The sequence below is a fragment of the Lethenteron reissneri genome, chromosome 1, assembly GCF_015708825.2.
Source record: "Lethenteron reissneri isolate LAM-NWPU_2019-01 chromosome 1, ASM1570882v1, whole genome shotgun sequence".
NCBI classification, from domain to species: domain Eukaryota; kingdom Metazoa; phylum Chordata; class Hyperoartia; order Petromyzontiformes; family Petromyzontidae; genus Lethenteron; species Lethenteron reissneri.
In genome coordinates this window covers 5713163-5736423 of record NC_083779.1, presented here as the reverse complement: position 1 = coordinate 5736423, position 23261 = coordinate 5713163, and the positions used below count along the sequence as shown (strand labels likewise).

General features: G+C 47.7%; 1 protein-coding gene across 3 annotated transcripts; it reads left to right on the top strand.

The window, feature by feature from the left end:
* The first annotated feature begins 978 nt into the window (after positions 1 to 978).
* Positions 979 to 21990, top strand: DAPK3 (death associated protein kinase 3). 3 transcript variants are annotated; one of them, XM_061565733.1, is made up of 12 exons: positions 1606 to 1771; positions 6451 to 6589; positions 7836 to 8040; positions 10421 to 10642; positions 11169 to 11307; positions 12095 to 12224; positions 14475 to 14523; positions 14764 to 14790; positions 16925 to 17077; positions 18012 to 18057; positions 19246 to 19562; positions 20603 to 21990. In XM_061565733.1, the coding sequence occupies exons 3-12, from the start codon at positions 7982 to 7984 to the stop codon at positions 20844 to 20846; spliced, it is 1386 nt and encodes a 461-aa protein (XP_061421717.1). In that variant the 5' UTR covers positions 1606 to 1771; positions 6451 to 6589; positions 7836 to 7981; the 3' UTR covers positions 20847 to 21990. The 3 variants fall into 3 exon arrangements, with proteins under 3 accessions (XP_061421787.1, XP_061421717.1, XP_061421631.1); XM_061565803.1 differs by lacking the exons at positions 1606 to 1771; positions 6451 to 6589 and adding an exon at positions 979 to 1114; XM_061565647.1 differs by lacking the exon at positions 6451 to 6589.
* Positions 21991 to 23261: the final 1271 nt, after the last annotated feature.

Sequence of the window (23261 nt, the reverse complement as noted above, 5' to 3'; positions counted from 1 at the left end):
GGACTAATTAAGTAGAACGTGTTGTCTATATTTATTTAAAGTTGCGCATTTTGATGTGACGTCACATTTCTCCCCCCCCCCTCGTCACAAATGTCTGACCACTCCCCCCCCTAGGTGCGTGACGTCATTTATGGACGGCCCATAACTGGAGAGGATGGTTATCCCTAGCAACCAGAGAAGATTATTATTCCTAACTAGAGAGGATCGTTATCCCTAGCAACCAGAGATGATCGTTATCCCTAGCAACCAGAGATGATCGTTATCCCTAGCAACCAGAGAGCATCGTTATCCCTAGCAACCAGAGATGATTGTTATCCTTAGCAACCAGAGATGATGATTATCCCTAGTAACCAGAGATGATTGTTATCCCTAGCAACCAAAGATGATTATTATTTCTAACTAGAGATTATTAGTATCCCTAGCAACCAGAGATGATCGTTATCCCTAGCAACCAGAGATGATTATTATCCCAAGCAACCAGAGATGATCGTTATCCCTAGCAACCAGAGATTATTGTTATCCCTAGCAACTAGAGATGATTATTATCCTTAGCAGCCAGAGATGATCGTTATTCCTAGCAACCAGAGATGATTATTATCCCTAGCAACCAGAGATGATCAATATCCCTAGCAAACAGAGATGATTGTTATCCCTAGCAACCAGAGATTATTATTATCCCTAGCAACCAGAGATGATCGTTATCCCTAGCAACCAAAGATGATTGTTATCCCTAGCAACCAGAGATGATTGTTATCCCTAGCAACCAGAGATGATCGTTATCCCTAGCAACCAGAGATGGTTATTATTCCATTGGAACCTCCTTTGCCAGTAGCAAAATATGATCATTGGTCTGTTACCCTTTTATCTGGCAACAAAACTGACACTTTTTTTTTACAAGGAGTCATATTTGCATTCCGACCGCAGGTATTGTGGTCAATGCAAACATGACTCTTTGTAAAAAAAAAAAAGTTGTCACTTTTGTTGCCAGATAAAAGTGTAAAAAAACCAATGATCATGATAACTATTGTTTCTTCCTTTCAATCCTTGTTCAGGATCATGCCCGGCTCCCATCGCACTCCGCTGTGATGGGATCAGGAATGCGTGACGTCATCAGGTGGGTCTGCGTGCCTGAACGGTGACGTGAGGGTGACGTCGCAGCGAGCGAGTGCCACGTTAAGAAATCCGCGGCATCCCATTTTTGACCGCAATTATTTTTTTTGGGGAAGCAACATTCGCCTTCGTTTCATTCAACAACAACAACAGAAGTTAATTATAACTTGTTGACTACGAATACTTTTCGTGTGGGGGTTGCTTGGTTAAAAAAAAGTGAATATAAAGTGAAGGAATTTTGATTTAAAGCTTTCGTGACTGCAGGGATTCATATTCTTGGTTCTTTCGGTAAAGTCACGTAGAAGGAAAATAATAAAGTAATATAAATAGAATTTTATCGTTTTACATTTATTTTATTATTTCCCTTCTACGTGACTTTACCGAAAGAACCAAGAAATAAAGTGAACGCTTTCAGGAAGTGTTGGGGGTAGGCAGAGGTTGCTTCCGCGGATGTCGTCGAAGGCGACTCCCCCCCCCGCGCCCCGCCCCCTGAGTTCATTGCATCTCGCCGAGCTAATGGCGACCTAAGTAGCTGAGTTCCATTCCACGTAGTGTCCATCACCTCTCGCCACGGACTATCGACACTATCGAACTTGAACACAACACACACACACTTCCTCCTTCAGCCCACCCTCTCGTCGCAACGTCTCGGAGGCAAGGGGTAAGTTCTTTACCGCCGTCTCTGCTCGCGTTGACGATGATCCACTGCTGGATGACAGCCTCCTTCATTCCTTCCCCTTCATTCCTTTCTAACCCCATCGCCTTCCTTCCCCTCCCAAGCCGATGCCGCTGGACGTTACTTGTCAATCAACGTCGCGACGCTTGTGATGTTTCAATCGCCACGGACAGTGGTCGGTCTCTCTGTCTCTTTGTGGAGTTGTTCATCAGCAGCTTCTCCGCTGCGTTTGTGGAGTCTCCAAGCGATTTTCGATCCTTTCCATCGCCTTTCGTTGTTGTTGTTGTTGGCCCAGACTCCCTCCACTGCTTGATGGATTATCCTCTCTCTCTTTAAATGTCTCTCTGCGTTCTCTTCTACCCCGCGACGTCTTTGCGTTGCTGTGCTGGGAGGGGGGTCCATTGTAAAACGCACGAGTGTTGTGTGTTGTTGTGTTGTTGTGGTGTTGTTGTGTTGTGTTGGTGTGTTGTGTGTTGTGGTGTTGTGTTGGTGTGTTGTGGTGTTGTGTTGGTGTGTTGTGGTGTGTGTGTTGTGTTGGTGTGGTGTTGTGTTGTGGTGTTGGTGTGTTGTGGTGTTGTGTGTTGTTGTGGTGTTGTGTTGTGTTGTTGTGTTGGTGTGTTGTGGTGTTGTGTTGGTGTGTTGGTGTGTTGTGGTGTTGTGTTGTGGTGTTGTGTGTTGTGTTGGTGTGGTGTTGTGTTGTGGTGTTGGTGTGTTGTGGTGTTGTGTGTTGTTGTGGTGTTGTGTTGTTGTGGTGTTGTGTGTTGTGTTGTTGTGTTGGTGTGTTGTGGTGTTGTGTTGTTGTGTTGGTGTGTTGTGGTGTTGTGTTGTGGTGTTGTGTGTTGTTGTGGTGTGGTGTTGTGTTGTTGTGGTGTGGTGTTGTGTTGTTGTGGTGTGTTGTGTTGGTGTGTTGTTGTGGTGTTGTGTTGTGGTGTTGTGTTGTTGTGGTGTGTTGTGTTGTTGTGGTGTGTTGTGTTGGTGTGTTGTGGTGTGGTGTTGTGTTGTTGTGGTGTGTTGTGTTGGTGTGTTGTTGTGGTGTGGTGTTGGTGTGTTGTTGTGGTATGGTGTTGTTGTGTTGTGTGTTGTTGTGGTGTGGTGTTGTGTTGTTGTGTTGTGGTGTTGTATTGTGTGTACGCGGGCTTCCGAGAAGGGAGACGGAGCGATGGAATCGTCCCTTGCACAGGGGGGTTGGGTTGGATCACTCCGTCGTAGGATCGTCAAGGAGGGTAGGAGGGAGGCCTTCATCCAGCAGTGGATTGTTGCACGGTTTAGTGACGAGTGGTGCTTTTAGCAGTAAGACAATTGAAGTTTGTTGTGAGTTTAACACGGAGTCGTAAGCATCAATATCATCCACAATAGAGTTTTATTTTAGCGTTAGATCGCGTAAATATGTATGTGTCGTTAAACCCGCCACCACCCGACACAGCCAATGAATAATGTTTGTGTCACGTTAACAAAAAAGTTGCCATACTTTTTTTTGGTAAAGTCACGTAGGTAAAAGTAAATAATAGAAATATTAATAGAAAAATAAATAGAATAAATAGAAATAATAATAGAAATAAAATAAAAAAAAATTTAGAATAAATAATACAAATGGTAGAAATGAAATAATTATTTTTATTATTCCATTATTATTTCTATTATTTTTATTATTTATGTTTTACCTACGTGACTTTACCGAAAAAACCTAAGAGTATGAATCCTTGCAGTCACGAAAGTTTCAAATCTAAATAAGTTGCCAATTCGTTGCTGTTACAGCACTAACCGGTTGTGTGTTGGGAGAGAGAAAATCCACAAACATTGACAATCCCGAGTCCGACGTTTCGGCAGTCATTACAAGGAGCATCATCAGGCGGACAGCCACAGATCTGGTTGTCCGCCTGATCAAGTTCAAGTTCATTGATTAGGTATAGCCCTGTGAGCCATTCGGCTCTTGAATCGGGTGCAACCGCAACAAACAAAAAACAAAAACATGAATAAGAAAACATCTATAAAGTGAAAACGGCAAAATATTGCAGAAAAAGCACCGTACACCAACGCTGTGCACAAATCCCAGTGGGATGCAAGTCAAACAACAACAACCACAACTTAGATTAAAGCCATCATTCTAACTCCGTACTACAACAAACAAACCATGGCCAAACCCAACAAACTATTCGAAATCACCAAAATAAAGCCATGAAAGCGATGGTGCTAGATTGTGGATGTTGTGTTGTGAGTTTACTCTCCAACAAACACCGCTGTTGTTGTTGTGCCACCTAACGAATTGGCACGTTTACTTAACACAAACTTATACATTGGCCGTGTCGGGTGGTGGCGGGTTTAACGACACATTTATATTTACGCGCTCTAACCCCACAGTCTGTTGTTGTTGTTGTTGTGATTGGATATCATCGACGACGAAGTTGGTCGCTTCCTTTTGCTGAGTTTGTGGAGAAATTCGCGTTTACCGGCGTTTTGCTCGGCGTTCGAGGGCGAAGCCTGCGGTCTTTCCTGATTTTCCGGCCGGCTTTGGGGTGCCGAGACGCCGCCAGGAAGCGAGGTGTGTGGGGGTGGTGGTAGTCCATGGGCTAAATGAAAATAGCATAAAGCTTTTGATTTAAAGCTTTCGTTACTGCAGGGATTCATATTCTTGGTTCTTTCGGTAAAGTCACGTAGAAGGGAAATAATAAAATAATATGGGAAAAAAAGTTGTACTTATATTATTTTATTATTTCCCTTCTACGTGACTTTACCGAAAGAACCAAGAATATGAATCCCTGCAGTCAATATAATTTTTTTTAATTTATATTATTTTATTATTTCCCTTCTACGTGACTTTACCGAAAGAACCAAGAATATGTATCCCTGCAGTCAATATATATTTTTTTATATTTATATTATTTTATTATTTCCCTTCTACGTGACTTTACCCAAAGAACCAAGAATATGAATCCCTGCAGTCAATATAATTTTTTTTTTTATATTTATATTATTTTATTATTTCCCTTCGACGTGACTTTACCGAAAGAACCAAGAATATAAATAGCATAAAGCGTCAACCCATTCGGTTTAGACCGTATTCTTGTACAGGGAAATTGAGTTTTCAGGTCCATACGGCGTACAGCACGTTTCAATACGGGCAGCAAACTTTGTTGTTGTTAATTTTGCATGGGTTGCCTCGTGATGGGAACTTTGTGTAGGATGAACGTTGAGATTCATTAAGGGGCACGGGGTGACCAATATGATCTGAATTGGTCTGGAATAAGATAGGGCACTGATAAGGGGTTGACAGGTATGAAATATCTACATATTAAACAAATGCATCTAGTACGAGTTTACAATTTTGTTCATGAAATGCAACGTTTACGTTATCGCGTGCGTCGTTATATTTCACTCAGATTGACGTATTCACTCATTGCTATAATTTGCTAACATTGCTTATATGAGAGCATATGTGTGTGTGTGTTCTCAGCAGATTAATGTGGGGAGCGGTAGTGGTTAGTGCTGCGGACCTGACCACCCCGGGTTCGATTCCCGCTCACGGCCACCAACACCAACAGTGACGATTATCTGAAACGGTCATGGGCCTCCCCTAGGTCGACTCAGCCTCAAATGAGTACCTGGTGCGGTGTGTAAACATCGCCACTGGGGAGACAAAGGCGGCCAGGTGTGGTGTTGGCCACCCACCCTCTCGTGTGCCGTGCCGGCCTTGATAGATGCTCGCTTACAGCACTTGCCCCTACAGTCTCTATACGGGGGATATTTGTGTCTACGTAATGGTTGGTGTGTGTTTGTAAACTTTGTGCGGAGCGCAATACATTGTATGGGTACTGGCCTTGATGTGTCGCGATCAATCCCACTGACTTTCCTTTAACGGTCAAGATGATGTCTCTGATTTGCATTGTGTTCCTTCCACCTCCTGTAATTCCAAGCATGCGTCTCTCTTCCCCGCTTCTTGTGCACACTTTTCAGCAGCCTTTGTGCTATTTTGCTTGTCCGCTGATGGTCACGTCACAGTGAGTAATATGCACTGATTGGAAACTTTCTTCTTCTGGCATGTTGGCCAATTCTTTTTCTTTTCATTCGTTGTTTCTATTCCAAAAAGCCGCCCAATCCTCCTCTTGGTGACCTATCGTATAATGTCATCGCAATTCGCCTTCAGTGACGCAAGGCCGTAATTATAATAAAAATTGGGGGGGACACATCCCCCCCCAATATTCAAATATGCTCAAAATGTCCCCCCCAATATATTGCTATAAAATAGATTTTTGTTTATATGATTGTGGTTATGGTTGTACTTTATTAATCCCTAATCTCTGCCATTACATACAATGAAACAAGAAAAGGTAAAAAATAAAAAAACAGCAATGTAATACACTATTAGACATTATTGTAAAAAAAACAAATAAAAAGTCCATCCTATGTGTTAGTGAATTTTATAATATTTTAGGCAGCAAATCGCAGGAAATGAGTTTTCAAATTTAGATTTTTTTTTCTGGCGGGGGGACCCCCACACCGCCTGGAAGATTTGGTCCCCCCCAATGTTGACTCCATGGCTACGGCCTTGCAGTGAGCAATAATGACCCCGGCTCTTCATCATCAGAATCGTCAACAGCCATGGTCAATCCACTGCTGGATGAAGGTGTCATCAATCCGTTACCTCCCGCCACGGTCCTGTGATACAGCAATCCACCCAGCATCTGCACGTGAGCTGGTCGCGCATGGCTCCATCTCTTCGGTGGACTCCAACTTCCCAGCTCTAATCTGCTAATAAATAAAGATGATGGTGATGTTGATGATTAGCAAGCCCCACATATAAATAAGGTACAAACTGAATCACAGTATTCTATGTGCAACGAAACAAAGTTTGCAGGAAATACCTTTAGTGATCTTTTTCATTAACCTAAGATACTTTAAATTGCAAACTCGTGCAGTGTTTCCCTCTATCATCAGAGACGTGCAGCTGTCATTTGATTGTTCACGCTCGCAATACCCCATGTCAAGAGTGCTTCCGTCAGAATCCACAACATGCAATTCGTGAGAGGCCATGTGCGGCGGTCGTATGCTCACGGTACGCTCATTTCAGTTACGTCAATCGAACTGCAGAAGCGAGGACCAAAATGTTTTTGTTATTGTTGAAAATCCAACAAAGCGGTTAAAAATTACGGAAAGCAATTTTTTTTCCTTGAACATTTTATCAAATCGCTCGTGGAGGGTTGTGAATCATTGCATGCCTCGTGTTTAATTCAAGGCAACCACGGGTGCCCCACTCGTTAAAATTCCAAGTGTGTTAAAATAACCCACAGCTGAGGCACATATAAAGTTAATATTAACTCCACATATGCATGCAACAACTGTTATTCAGTGGCTGCTTGCAGGAAAAAAAAAGTCGTACGTGACCTTCAAATGATCTCGTACACTGCGCCGTTTTATATTGTGAAGTGGAATTACTGAAAGGTATTGGAACAAATTATCTGGCGATTCGTTGGCAGTTGGGCACAAGCACAATCTAACAAAAGAAACCTTCAACACATAAATGGAAATATAAGAGGTGATGTTTTTGGAAATGCCCCTTCATCATGACGCGCGCTACAAAGAAGGACCATTGCCTGAAACGTCTCTTCATTGGCCCTTCTTCATAGGACACAGTCATTGCCCTAAACATCAGCTCATATGTTCCCTTTCACGTTAAGGTATTGTATCATCTTATTCATGCAGTTGATGACTTCCTTTGCAATTGTAAGGGATTTATAGTCCGTCGAAATCCTGGTTATAAATAAGCCGAGTATTGTCCTCTGCGGGATGAAGGCCTCCTCTGCTCAATGAAGGCCTCCGAATGCTGTTGCCGTTCCTCCCTCGTGCTTTCGTTGCCATAATCCATCATGAATTGATCTCTCAACGTTCCGTTCCGTTGGTGGTCACCCATTCCCTTGGGCTGCCAATGTCACGTGCTGTGTCCCGCCAGCTGGTTTAGTGAACCAGATTCATACCGCAGTTCAGTATAAATGTCGTGGATTGTGCATCTGAACGTTCATCCTCCGTTGTCCCACACACGCACGCTCTGTTGCAGTGTAAATCTCCGGGCGTGTTCAAGCGACGTCCGCGGTGTTTGATCGGAAAGGGATGGCACCGAGGAGGGCGGACTGACCCGCGACCTCTTCCCCTGCCGCCACTTCTGCTACCCTCGCCGCCGCCGCCACCGCCGCCGCCGCCGCCATGACCTTCAAGCAGACCAACATCGAGGAGCTCTATGACTTCTCCGAGGAGCTTGGGAGGTGAGTGCTGCACAACAACCAACAGGGACGTGGGGCGGGAGGCGGATCTTCCCGTACTGGAAAGAGCTTCACAGATCATCGGATTCCTCCTGCAGCCTAAATAAAGATTCTGATCTGGGTCAGGTTTTGCCACGGCTATTGCTTGGCACGAAGTGCTTCCCTTGCCCCAGTAAGTTGATGGAGGAGTTGCACTGAACGAGATGGATGGGTAGCTCGGAGGTCTGCCACCGCTGCTATATATGGCAACTTTTTGGCGCCACGGTGGCAAGGAGATGTTAACTACCTCACCTGGTATGAAGGAGGTTGTGGGTTCGGTTCCGACCTTGACGCCTGCTGTATATTTGGAGTTTGGTTCTGTATTTAATTTTTATACATTTCCAATCCGATTAATGAAACGATGTGGTGGACTGCAATGCGTTAAACATTACTCTCGGTGGCAGGGTGGTTGGTTTGGTCATTTCTGGTGCTTGCAGTCTGGACTAAAGGTCACGTGAAGAGATTTTGGTGACGGTACCGATGTCCACTTCCGTGGGCTGTGATCGGGCACTGCTGTGAGACAGGTCTTGAGTTAATACTTTGTGACGTGACACCAATAGCACAAAACGGATTAGAATCGATGGAAGAGATCAAAAATAATAAATACTAGGCTTCCCCATAACTGTTGCAGGTGAAATCAGGGTGTCAGTCCCATAGCTGAATGCACATGGCTAAGTAGAACATGTGGAGCAGAGGCTATTCTCCAAATATTATTTTAAGATGAAACAATATTTGGCGATTAAACAATAAAATGTTCGCGATAAATTTGTTGTTGTTGTTGTTGTTGTTATGGGGAGTGGCCCTTTGAGTAAGGACAGAGAGGCCAGAGTAGCAAAGGAGATCCGTCATTGTTATCTTACTCAAGATGAGCATATAGTGAATTACATTTTCGAGCAGAAAACACGAGCTCTATATATATATACACACACACATGTGTGTCTACCGCACAAGAACTGAGTTGACTCTTTCCACCACATCTTGCAGATCTCACACGGAACGTTTGCAAGAGCTGCAAATGTTGAGCGGTTTTGATCGTGCCTGTTGCATGTTTTTATTTTTGGAACGTCGGGAGACAGAGGAACACGCGGATCGGAGAATGTTTCGTAGACATCACATTTTGACTGTTGATAAAAAGTAAGTGAACTTAGACGAGACGCATTGCTCAAAGTTACGATGCCCAGTGGTCGAGACTAATGACAAAGTGGCAGCCAATGGAGTGAACATGCCCAAAATGACATACGCCACGGAGATGGAGCAATGAAAACACCTCGGGTGCGAGGTGGATTGCGTCACCACTGGAGCGTGACAGACGGCGACGGCTGAGTGAAGCCTTCATCCAGCAGTGGATAAATCATAGCTGCTGATGACGATTATAAAAGGCCTGCATATAGTGAATTAAAATTTCGAGCAGTAAACACGAGCTCTATACATATATATACACACTTGTGTCTACCGCACACGAACTGAGTTGACCCTTTCTTTCCACCGCACCTTGCAGATCTGGCATGAAGCGTTTGCAGAGCTGCAAATATTGAGCGATTGAGTTGCAGAACCTACGGCGCTCATAAGCGTGCATTTATTATTAGGTCGGGCATGCACGCACGGGCACAACTTTAAAAATGGGGACACCTTCTTGGGAAATCGTCCCATTGAAAGTGATCCAGAGATGCAGGGGAGCCCTCCGCCAGCTCGGGTTGCCACTCGTTCCGTAATCCAACCCGAGTCTTTCCTCCTGGACGTCACCCGCCAATCCGAAATGCCACCGGGGCGGGAGGTGGGTGATGCGGCGTTGTTGGTGGGAGGGGGGGGGCGGTGGGCGGTGGAAGCCGATAATGTTTTGTCTGATTGCTTTGTTTGGCCTATGCCCCGAATTACTCGGGAATGTTGTCATCGGAGCTCGGAAGCCAAGCCAGGGTTGAGCTTGACGAAGCGCATGTACGTGTGACCACCGTGGGTAACGGGTGTGTTGTGTGCCGTGTTGCTGCCCTGCACGTGCGTTGTCCCGCATCTGCGCCCCACCTCCCCCCCCCACCCCCCGGCAAACCAGCAGTGGCGAAGAATGCCGAGGCTAACACCCATGGACTCGCACGGGCATGGCGCGAGTCATTGCTTTACTCGCAGACGTCCCAGTCGGCCGCGCATTTGACATCACGTAAAGGATTAAAATTAATAAAAGTAAAATTTAAAAGAATAAACCTAAGAATATGAATCCTTGCACTCACGAAAGCTTCAAATCTAGAATCACGTAAAGGCCTGCACACGCGTACATGCCTTGACGATTCCCGCCATGCACACGTCTCCCACCCCCCACCCCTTTACCACCACCACCACCCCGACACCGCAGCGGGCAGTTCGCCATCGTGCGCAAGTGCCGCGAGAAGAGCTCCGGCGTGGCGTACGCCGCCAAGTTCATCAAGAAGCGGCGGTCACGCGCAAGCCGCCGCGGCGTGAGCGAGGAGGAGATCCTGCGCGAGGTGGACATCCTGCGCGAGATCGCGCACCCCAACATCGTCACGCTGCATGACGTCTTCGAGAACCGCACCGATGTCATCCTGCTGCTTGAGCTGTGAGTGCCGCTGTGACCGCTATCGCCGAAGCCCGGCGCCTCTGTCCCTCGTCGAGACGCAGGACAATGCTGTGGGGGGGGGGGGGGGGGTGACGTGTATGTGTGTGTGTAGGCATCTGGAAAATAATCAGAGGTGGCTCCCCAATTGTTTCGGAGGTCGGAACACTGAGCTGGCACCGTTGGGTTCCTGGATTCGGAGCTGGGTTTTATCCGCCTGTTATGAAACCACTTTCTCAAGTGGTAGTCAGAATGAGACTCATAATATTTATACTGGAGAAACCCGATGGGCTGCAAAGCTCTTTTTCACAGATGTCCGGTAGGGTCCACGGTTACCGATGAATACCTAAATAAATGATGAAGTGAATGAAATAATGATTTCACAGCCTGCGAATTTTAAATATCCATTTCACTCTCGTGCGACGGACATGACTTGCGTACAAGCAGGTGTCTACCGCGGAGATGTCCCAATTTCTCCGTTTGATGCCATGATCTCTGCGACTTCCGTGACACCCTCCTCACTCCCCAGCGTGTCTGGCGGTGAGCTGTTCGACTTCCTGGCGGAGAAGGAGTCGCTGACGGAGGAGGAGGCGCTGGACTTCCTGCGGCAGATCCTGAGCGGCGTCGACTACCTGCACGGGCGCCACATAGCACACTTTGACCTCAAGGTGACGGTTTAGGGGTCACCTCCGTCGTCCTTATTTTTACTCAGGGGCTGGACTTAGTGATGGTGGATTAATTCTTTGTGTTATCCTTTAAACTTTTTTTTTACCTTTTACCAGGTAAGGCCCACTGAGCTATGTAGCTCTTTTTCTTTCAGAGGCGACCTGACCAGAAATGATAGCTGAACGAAGTGGCTTGTCATGTGCAAATTAATTGCAGCCAAATACTCTTAAACGGGTGATGTTGATTCTAAATGTGGAAAGAAAAATCGGAGGACCCAGAGAAAAATCCACGCGACCGCGGGGAGAGAGACACGCAAACTCCAAATATACAGCAGGCGTCAGGGTTGGGATCGAAGCCAAGACCTCCTGCATACCAGACGAGGCAGTTAACATCTCACCACCGTGGACGTTAACGAACGAACACCGTTATTGGTGGCCGATAACGGCATGTCAATAACGAGGGTTCACCTTTACCACGCTCGATGCTGCGACGCCTGAATGTGCTTTCCTCTTGCCCACGCGCCGCCCATGTCGGTTCGCAGGTCCGCATCGGAAACGCGACATCGACGCTTGCATTTGGCGGAGAAAATTTCGTTTGCGGGTCCGTTTCGAAGTGGCGGTGCCTCGCTCGACCGTGGGCCGTGTCAAACGAATTTTGCGTTGCCGTATCTTACCCCCCCACCCCCTGCTCCCTGACGTGATGGCAAACGAGTTACACCCCGGATACCGGTCGATCCCCGTCGCTAAACCGTCGCGCCGTTTTTCTGCCCCGCCGCGATTTGCCGCGCAGCCCGAGAACATCATGCTGCTGGACAAGAGCGAGCGACGGCCGCGCATTAAGATCATCGACTTCGGACTGGCGCACAAGATCGTGGACGGCATGGAGTTCAAGAACATCTTTGGCACGCCCGAGTTTGTCGGTACGTTCGGTCCCCGTTGGCCGCCGTTTTCAATCTTTGTCGTCTCTCTCCTCTCTTCTTTCTCCCTGTTCCTCCTTCTCCTTGCACTCAATCCACACGCTTTCGCTCTTTCTCTCTTCTCGGCCCCACCCCCGCTTCACCGGAACGAACTTTACCCTCCACGTTAAACGGTAACCTTCGTTCACTAAGCTTCCGTTCTTCACTCAAAACTCCCTAGCCCACCCCATGACTCCCCCCCCCCTTAATCTCCCCCGCATTACCTCCACCACCGTCGCTGTTCCCTCTTCATATTCTCATTGCATGGCTATCACTCATCTACCCCATTTATTCATTCAATCCATCCGTCATTTACCACCATCAATTTCTCTTTTGCCAAATTGAGGCATCATAACAGATTTGCCCCCATTGCTTCCTCTCTCATCTATTTCGTTCGCCTCATCTCCGCCATTGCAATCATACGTTGGTACCGTTGATCATTCTTTATAAAGCGCCTTGCTTTAGGCGTGATATAAATTCCATTAAGAGTTCCCCGGTCATCGGTGCCAATTTCGCGACCGACGCGACCGACTCGCTGTGGAATATCAGAATCAGAATACGAATTTTATTCCCCAACGTTTTGCCACTTCTCTGTGCCACCTGCAGTTGAGACTCTCTCTCCTACGTGTTAAACTCTCTCTGCCCACCACTTTCTTTATCACAGTTTGACGAGGCGACTGCACCTCTCAATGTCCACTCCCCCGAATGTCCCCTTTTAACGTAAAAAATGTTCCCGCGTTACAAATGCACCGCGAGTGCCCGCGTTACCAATGTATCACGAGTGAGAGAATGCAACTCTCTCTCGTACGGCCTTCTGCAATTCTCTAATCTCCAAACTCCGAAGGATCCAGAAGGCCACCGGCAGACTTGAGAGATTAGTGGGAGGCACTGTACAAATAAATGTCAATTATTATTTTTACTTTATCTCCCACAAATGAGATGACTTCGATCTTGAGTTTTCGTGACTGCAGGAATCCATACTCTTTGGTTCTTTTGGTAAAGTCACGTAGGTAGAAAATAAAGTAAATCACGACGTTTCGATCGCAACACAAGCGGTCGTCCTCGGTGGAACTGCTGGATTATATTTGTTCCGCCTGAGGACGACCGCTTGTGTTGCGATCGAAACGTCGTGATTTATTTTATTTTATACCTACGTGACTTTACCAAAAGAACCAAAGAGTAGAAATGACTTCACCTTGAAACTCCTCCCGTCCCTACGCTGGTTCCCAATCCAATCCCAGTTCGAGAATTACGGCCCGATTCATGCGTAAGTAAAAAAACAAGAAGAGTAGCTTCTGCGGGGATTTTTTGGGGCGTAAAAATGGCCAAAGAGGTGGAAATTATCCGTAGCTTGTCTCCTTGCCGTAGGCGTACGACTTGACCCTCTGAGTGAGTGTTGGGGCAAATGTTGGCGGAACGCCATTTCGACCTTGGGGAACACTCCGTCCTGGCGGAGTTATTGGAAAAGGGGTATAAACAGGGCGATCCATCAAGCTTAAGAGTGGCCCCTTAGCCAACACTCGCGTTAGCATTTTATTCTTTCGGAGCTGATAAACGTGGTGAGAGCGGAGCCATTGGCAGACGAACGCCTGCCGCGTGAGCCCCGATGTGTCATGGCTCGCGTGTCGCTCAATCTGCAAAAACACTCATTCACTTTGGCACGTTGGGAGGGGGGGGTGTCTTGAGCGTAAGCTCTTAGCTTCCGTTTATGAAAAAAGGTACACCTACAACCTTTTTTGTCACTGTTCACCAGAGGTCGCAATCGGGTACCCGATACCCGTACCCTACCCGATACCCGGCTACCCGTACCCGGCTGGGTATCGGGTACGGGTAACCCGTACCCGGCCGGGTACGGGGTACCCGTTTGCGACCCTGGTGCGGCCGGATACGGGTACGGGTAAGGAATCAAAACCCGTTTGCGACCTCTGTTGTTCACGACGCTTTTGTCATTCTTTCGTCACGCCGGTCAGTGCGGGGTCGGTGAAGGCGTCGAGCATAGACGACACGGGAGCACAGAAATACAGCACGGCATTTGATTTTGCTGAACTGCCCTCTGCACAGTAGCCGCGGAGCCCAGAACACACCTCCCCATCCACGGTGGCTGCTCATTCAACCGCGTATCCGCGATCCGACGGGGCGATTCGTTCGTACGCGCGACAAATGTTAATTCTTCTGTCGTGTTCCCGTCCATTTGTTTTCATTCGATGAAAACAGCTCCTGAAATCGTGAACTTTGAACCGCTGGGGCTGGAGGCCGACATGTGGTAAGATTTCACCGTGGACCTCGAGTTTGTATTTTTCTGCAGTCGCTCTAAAATACTGCCTTGTGTTGTTTTTACACTTTGATTTATCTGCTCTGCATTCATGATGCGTGTATATCTTTTAAAGTTTTTTTGGCGTGGCTTTTTGAAGTAACCAGTTTGATTTCTTTGAAATCTTTAAATTGCTATTTTTATTTATTTAATTTGCGCACATTTACTTTGTGTTGTTGTTTTTGTTTATAGGAGTATTGGCGTAATCACATACATTCTGTGAGTATTAGCACACGTGCTTTTGTTTTGCCTATATTTGCCTCCTTATGCTTTTTACGACTGAACTCGCAACCACAGTCGATGCTTGACATTACCTGCTTGCAGATTATCCGGATTGCGAATTAACAGTGCTTGAATATTCTTTGGTTCTTTCGGTAAAGTCACTTATAAAGATAAAATAATAAATTAAATAATAGCATACTACAACGTTTCGATTGCAACACAAGCAATCTTCATCAGGTATAAAAGAAATAGCAACAAAAATCTAACCAGAAAATTATAGACAGACATACAAGCAGACAGACAGACATCACAAAGACACACAGAGAGAGAGAGAACACGTATCAGCACAAAGAGAGAGGTTGTTTCTGTGACGAGGCCTTAAATATAAAGAGGGGGCGGGGGCGGAGAGAGGGAGGGGGCAGAGAAAAAATTAGCATGTCAATGAGTGGACGACGACGTGGTACGGTATGCAAGCTTGAAAATTAGGAGAAAGACACACTAAAATTAAATAACCTAGTAAAATATCGAAATGTAATGTAATGCAACACAGAGAGTCGGTCAACACACAATTAACGCATAGCCCGGTTGATTACGTACTTGAATAATATACGTCAGAATATGTATTTGTACTGATGTCCAGGTGCGTGCTGGTTTAATTCCTGAGCTGCTCTCACTCATCGAGGGTCAAGTGGCTCAGTGTCCACGTGGCCACAGAGGCGGCGGCAAGTGAATTGATTACTTTAAGAAGCAGCGAACGCAGAAGATGTTTTGTACGTCTTCACATCCGTTCTGTATCGCTAAACAATAAATATGTAGGGGGCCACGGTGGTGAGATGTTAACTACCTCGCCCGGTATGCAAGTCGTGGGTTCGATCCTGACCGTGACACCTGATGTATATTTGGAGTTTGCAATGTTCTCACCGTGGTCCAGTGGATTTTTCTCCGGGTCCTCCGGTTTTTCCCTCCACATTTAGAATTAGCACGCGTTTAGAGTATTTTGCTGCTATAAATTTCCACGTGATAAGCCACTTCGTTGAGCTATCATTTGTGGCCAGGTTCCTTCTGAAAAAGAGCTACATAGCTAAAATTAAAAATAGTTAATATTAAAAATAGTTCAAATATGGTTTAACCGCTCAACTTCATCATGACTGCTGTGTAGCCCTCTGATGTGCTTACGGGTTGTGCCGCGTGTTGTTGTTCGGCATGATGTCCGACGTTCTGCCCCACGTACTAAGAGGGTGGCGCACGTGCCAAAACGTGCCAAAATCGGCATGCCAAATTGACCGTGGCCAACGCACACCCGCGCCGGTTAATTCTGATTCCAGCCGATCAGTCCGACCCCGGGGGGGCCCTATGTACGTGAATTCCTGATTAGTTATGCTGCAAGGGTTGTCTGGTGTTGAGTGGGGAGGGTTCCTGCCGCCGTTGATTTGTGAGGAGCCACGTGCCAGTCCATTGAGCCTGATCCAAGCCAATCTGGCTAGCTTTGGGGCCTTTGTACACAGGTCACCGATTCATATTGCCAATGTGAAACAGTCTGATCTCGGCGTCAGGCTTCCTACTACCATTCAGTAGTTGTTTGTCTGTGAGCCCAGGCCAGATGTTTCACCTATCTGGTACCGCACAAGGAGGCGTAACTTTATCGGTTCCAATTTCCTTACGTGGCCAATAACAGTGAATCATGTGGTCACCATAATAGAATTTTTTTTGGGTTAGATCGCGTTTTTGGGTTACTTTGGGTTACGCGATCTAACTCCAGAAGCCTCAATTATGGATAATATTGGTCGCGAAAGCCTACATTTCATGTGATACCTGTTTAAGATGGGTACATCGAATTATTCGCTCATAATATGCACGTATAAATTGGATCTACGAAAGTTTTACTACGTTGGATGGCACCGGTTTTTGCTCTGGCCCACGGACTTACGTGAGCTGTTTGGACTTGCTCTTACGCTGGGTGGCGGCAGTAGCCAGGATAATCGGCCACGATACGGTGCCACGGAACGTTGCCTTGACTTGAGAATTGTTGTCATCTTCCAACGCCGATGGTGTCGTTGCGATTGCGGTGGCGATTGCAGTGGTGATGGCAATGGTGATGGCGGTCGCGGCGGTTTCCCGGTTGTTGTTTCAGGCTGAGCGGCGCCTCTCCGTTCCTGGGCGACAGCAACGAGGAGACGCTCGCCAACATCACAGCCATGAACTACGACTTTGACGAGGAGTATTTTGGCCAGACGAGCGAGCTGGCCATCGACTTCATCCGCAAGCTGCTCGTCAAGGACCCCAAGTGAGGAGCCGCGTGCGGCGCGAGGGACGAATGGGCTTGCAGTCGCAGTAGTCTCGATCGTCTATGAGAAATGAGTTCGGCAACTCTGTGTTTTTTTTTTTGGTAAAGGGAGGCTGTCTCTGGTGTACTCCGATCGGTTTCAAGGACACTGCATAAGTTATTACCGAAGCGTCCAGAATAGTTTTTTTTGTTAGATCGCGTAAATATAACTGTGTCATTAAACCCGTCACCACCCAACACGGCCAATTAGTAAGGTTTGTCAAGTAACACAAAACGTGCCAATTAATTACTGGTACAGCACCCTGGTATGTTTGAGAGTAAACTCACAACGTTCACAATTCGAGTACGACGCTTTTGCAGGAATTACAGCCAGCATCATCAGGCGATAGAGTTGTTCAAGGTGCGTTTGTTGGCATGTTTTACTCCAAGTATGTCTGTTTAATGTAGACTTGATGCCTTGTAATCGGTGTCTATTTGGAGTTTCAACATCTTCACATCTCCAGTATTATTTATTGAAAGGGGTAAAGCCTATTCTTTGTTTTGTATTTATCCAAACATTAGCCAGGCTCGAAAAATCCTGCTGAGCTTCCGAGATGTGGACGAGATCTGGCACATTCTGGCTGAAAGACGATGTCAATCCTTTCACCAAGAAAAACTTCAACGGATTATTTGCCGAGGTGGGGGGTCCCTTGTTACGTCGCGACGTCTGGCCAATTATTTCGACGAACGTTCGACTTTGTGCGGGAGGTAACCGGAGAAAACCCGGCGCGCGTACGAGAGGGTAACGCTCGAAAAAATCCAATACGGGAAGGTCGGCCAACCTCCTCGCTCTACCGCCACCAGCGTCCCGCGTGTGAGACTGCACGACGTCGCAGATCTGACCAACGACTCGCGCAGCTGATGTGAGCCTTTCATCTTCTTCTTCTTCTTCCAGGAAACGTCTTCTCATCAAAGACACGATCACCCACCAGTGGGTCAAGGTACGGACTCTACCCGCGTCCTTCAGGCTTAAGCTGCTCCTTTAGCCTAAGATGACGTTGGGAGTGAATGGAGGTGAACAGGAACCGGGCCGCATTCACCTGCCGCGCGCACGCAATCCGATTCCGTCGCTCTTGTCGCACCTTGACGCCAGACACGGAGGATCTTTTATTTTTTAAGAAAACAAATTTTCATCGTCGTCATCACGATCATCGCGACGCACTGCTGCCTGCTACCCGTAACGTAGCCCCTCCGCTCCCCTGTGGCAACCTCTGTTTGCATAATCTTTGGTTTTTTTCGATAAAGTCACGTAGGTAAAAAATTAAAATTAAAATTAATAAAAGTAAAATAAAATTTTTATAAAAATCACGACGTTTCGGAGGCAACACAAGCTTCCGTCTTCAGGTCTTCAGGTGAAGACGGAAGCTTGTGTTGCCTCCGAAACGTCGTGATTTGTATTTTATTTTTATTTTACTTTTATTAATTTTAATTTTTTACCTACGTGACTTTACCAAAAAAACCTAAGAATATGAATCCTTGCAGTCACGAAAGCTTCAAATCTAGAACCTCTGTTTGCGTCCAAACGCCATCCAGACCGAACCCCCCCACTTAGTCTCTGGCACGTGATGGTTGTGTAACATTCTGGCGAGGTTTGGTGGTGGGCAGTCGCCGCGCGCAACTGTTGATCTATTTGAAGGACGTTTGCCTGCCGTTCTGCTTGTACCTCGAGAATCAAAGTTTAGTGCAAGGATGGGCAGCAATCCACACGAGCCAGCAGGAAATAGTATTTTGATGGTAATGAAAATGACAAGGATGATGATGATGACGATAAAACTAGAGGCTGAACCAATACTCCGTCGTCATCGTCATCATCTCCACCCCCGCCACCACGGGCCACGTACAGGTGCACGGCTGTGTGGCACCAGAGCAAGCAGCCGGCCCTGGCGCAAGCGGACGATGTGGTCGCAGGCTGGCACTCGTATCATGGTGATCATGAAAATGACGATGCCGACGACGACGACGACGACGAAGAAGAGACCTTTAAGGCGAGCCGACGCGCCGATCCACTGCTAACCCCTCCGTCCTTCCCGCCACCACCGCCCGTCACGCACGCACGCATGTGCACGCACGCATGTGCACGCACGCACACACACACACACACGCACGCATGCATGGCCACGTCGCACCAGGGCAAGCAGCCGGCCCCGGCGCAGGCGGACCGCGACACCAGCAAGAAGGAGCGGCGCCGCCTCAAGCCGAGCCGCCTCAAGGAGTATACGATCAAGTCGCACTCGAGCATGCACCCCAACAGCACCTACGTGGACTTTGAGAGGTTCACGCGGGTCGTGGAGGAGCTGGCCAGCATGGAGGAGGGCCTGGGCGCGCTGCAGAAGGGCCGCCGGCGCCTGCGCGAGGAGCTGGGCGTGCTGCTGGCCGCGTGCAGCGAGACCGAGGTTCACCAGCGGCAGGCGGGCGAGGCGGCGCGCCAAGAGATGTCGCGTGCCCGGTTCGTGGATGCGGTCGCTTCGATCACTTATTTGCGCTCTCACCTGCCCTCACCCACTGTTACCCGTTCTCACCCGATGTCACCTGCCCTCACTGTTAGCCGTTCTCACCCGCACTCACCCGCACTGTCACCTGCACTATCACCCACTGTCACCTGCCCTCACCCACTGTTACCCGTTCTCACCCGCACTCACCCGCACTCACCCTCTATCACCCGCTGTCACCTTCACTCACTCGCACTCACCCGAACTCACCCCACACTCACCCACACTCGCTGTCACCCAACCTCACCCGCTTTCACCAGCTCTCAAATGTCACTTATTCTCTCTCGTTCTCACTCGCCCTGATCTACTTTGTTTAATCATTGATTTATCAGCGCAACTTCTATTTTTGATTATGAACTTATCTGCTTTGAGAACCAAAGTGAGTACCACAACGAGCAGTCCACAAAACAGCAGCCAATAAAAAAAATCCTTTCCGAACCTGCAAGCTTGCGTGTTTTTAGACGGCGTGACCTAACGCCCGTCACCGCAAAGCAATAGATGTTGAGCAAATACGAGACGCTGTGCCTTCGGTGCTTGTTTGGGCAAGGTGAATCCTCCAGAAGTGAGGCTTGCAGGAAAATTCGTCATCCATTGACAGTAACATACCTGGGGACGAGTTGGAGGTCTCAATCTTTACGTACGTACATGTATTTATATTGAACTTTTTTTCGCACCGTACGTAGCCACCCGTGCTAATCGGAGGTGCGGGGGAAGGACTACCAATGAAACGCAAAAAGCTTTTATAAAGAAATGACTTTTCTATCTTGATTTAAAAGTTGCATAGCTCCCAGTGGCTTACTAATATCGGAAGGAAGAGCGTTCCAGACGGCCGCAGAAGCGCATCTGAAAGCGCCGCGCCATACGGCGACCAGCCAAAAGCCGCCGCCGCTGCTGCTGCTGCGATGACGAGATCGGCGTGGTATCACTGTTCATTTGTGTACGTGCTCTCGCCCGTTGCGACCCGTTGACCTCCACCCGTACGGTGTCTCCCCCGCAGCTACGAGGCGCGCAAGGCGGACGAGGGCTGGCGCCACGCGCGCGACGAGACGCGGGCACTCGACGCGGCGATCACGCACGTCGAGGGCCGCATGGGCCGGCGCCAGGCGCAGCTGGAGGCGCTGGCGCAGGAGGTGGCAGCCGAGATCACGTGGATGCAGGAGGTGCTCGGCGAGGCGACTGCGGCGGCAGCGGCGGCGCCCCTGTCCATCGTCGCCGGGATCAACGGAGACTCGCACTGCTGAGACGCCGGGGACCGGGCCGCCGTGACGTCGCCGAGTTTGGTGTCGATTTTAACTGGGGGGGGTTGGGGTGGGGGGTTTGTCCACCGTTTGCGGTGGGGCGCCGCATGGTGGCTGACCGGCTCGGGCGAAGAGTCTCGCGTTTGGTGCGGTCGTCGGTGGGGAAATGGCTGCTTGGGTGATGGCTGTGGATACATTCGCAGCGGAGACATCCACGGGGACCCTTTCACTCTTGAGACATCATAGACGTCTGTTTGTTTGTTGAACTTCTTTCGCACCGTACGTAGCCAAACGCGCTAATCGGAGGTGCCGGGGAAGGACTGCAAACTTAAAACAACATACTTGATGGCATCTTTCGTCCGCATTTACTGTCGCACATATCGACTGATGTGCTATATTGAAATCTAAAGACCCTGTTACGATAGCATCATAGGTTGTCTTGTTTGCTATAGCAACATCGGTAGAGCCAGTTACTGCAGTGAAGTCCATGAAGGCCCATTCACTATGGTGAGGTTTGAGCACCCATTTACCGCAGTGAATCAATTGGCGGCATCAGACCTCTCTGCCATCAGGACATCAATATACCCATTCGCTATGACATCAATAGTGAACTGCTAATCTGTTGATCACTGTCGATGTCGAGTATCCAACAGAACCATCATAGCAACATTCGTAGTCCAGCTTGGCAACATCTTTATATCAGTTTACTAATTGTGTCATATTTAGAAGCGTTTAATGTGGTGATGTTCAGAGAGCTGACAGCTAAATGATTTCGGAGCACTTTGGAAATGGTTAAATGGTCTTGTCTTTTAAGCCGCACTTTTATCTTTTTACATCTGCAGAGCCGTTTTCTCTCCCAGCGAGAGTGCCGGAGAGAAGGGGGGGGGGGAGTGCTGTTGGGCTGATCTGGTGGCTAGTTTTGTACTTTGAGAATCTGGAATCTTTATTTATACTGCAGGAGGAATCCGACGAGCCAATGAAGCTCTTTTTATCCACAGGTGGTCCTGTATGGGCGGGTCGGCAAGTCACAACGGCAAACAATACAACAACAACAATGACAGGAGTGCAACATCTAGAAAATGCTAAGCAAGTCATTTCGATTTAAAGCTTTCGTGACTGCAGGGATTCATCTTCTTGGTTCTTTCGGTAAAGTCACGTAGAAGGGAAATAATAAAATAATACAAATTAAACATTTTATTATGTTTTATTTTCCCTTCTACGTGACTTTACCGAAAGAACCAAGAAGAAGTCATTAAATGTAAATGAATAATAAATTAGTTAATTTAAATTATCCACAGCCTCTAAAAAAAATGTGGGTGAATTTACTAGCCTCCCCGCACCCCAACCAGTCCCATGTACCACGAAGTAAACCGGAGTGGTCTCTGCGCTCTTTCAACTCTTGTCTCTACCCCTGAAACCCCTCTTCGTCCTGGCCAGCAGACCTTGACATTGATTCGTTGGCATCCAACTCCTGGGCACATTGCTGCTGGCACCACGCTCCAGAATAGAATGGCAGCGCACACCCCCATCAAATGCTGGGGTGTGTTTGAGCAGGGGTCTACTACCCCCCCCTCCCCACCGATGATTTGCCACGGGACCCCCAATGAGGGGGGGGGGGGGGGTCTCGGACCCCAGTTGAGAACCCCTGCTCATTTGCATTTTTTATTTGATGAAATTACACTTTTTTTGGTAATTTATTGCTCACGTATTTATTCAGCATTTCTTTTGTTTTACTTTTATTATTTTTTGTTAAGGTATTTTATCGTTTAGTGGAAGGGGATTGTTTGGGTATGTTTTTAATTCTGAAATCTTATCTCTCTTTAGTTTTTGTTTTATGACAAAAAAAATGTTGCTACAATTCATTTCTTGTGTGCGTGTATAGAAATATACGTATCAATGGGGTACAGCATTAATGAGTGGCACTACAGTTTAATCGATCGGCAGGTCGCGTGCGGTGAGGTATAGTGGTGGAAGACTCCCACACCTTCAAGAAGTCTGGCAAGTGTGGAAGAGTAGGCCAAATGCCCGCTCTTGAGCTTTCTATAGTGTAGGCCTTTCCGCCAGCAATGTAGTTGAACTTCTTTCGCACCGTACGTAGCCAACCGTGCTAATCGGAGCAATGATTAGTCAAGGTGCAGGGCTGCACCTTGTCCTTTGAATGCATATATACACATGCAGTACGTCTGTATTATGTACGCGTGTCTGGACATAGGTGCATTACCTAGACACACCGATAAAGTATACATGTAGTCTACGTACACAAAGATGTATTCATGTATTCTGTCTGCGGGGAGTGGTGGCGCATTGGTTAATTTCACTGCATTGTGAACCCGGCGACATGAATTCTATGGCTAACATTGGTGGGGGGAGAGATGTCAGTCGGTTATGGGCCCCCTCTGTCAGTAACCACCACCCCCA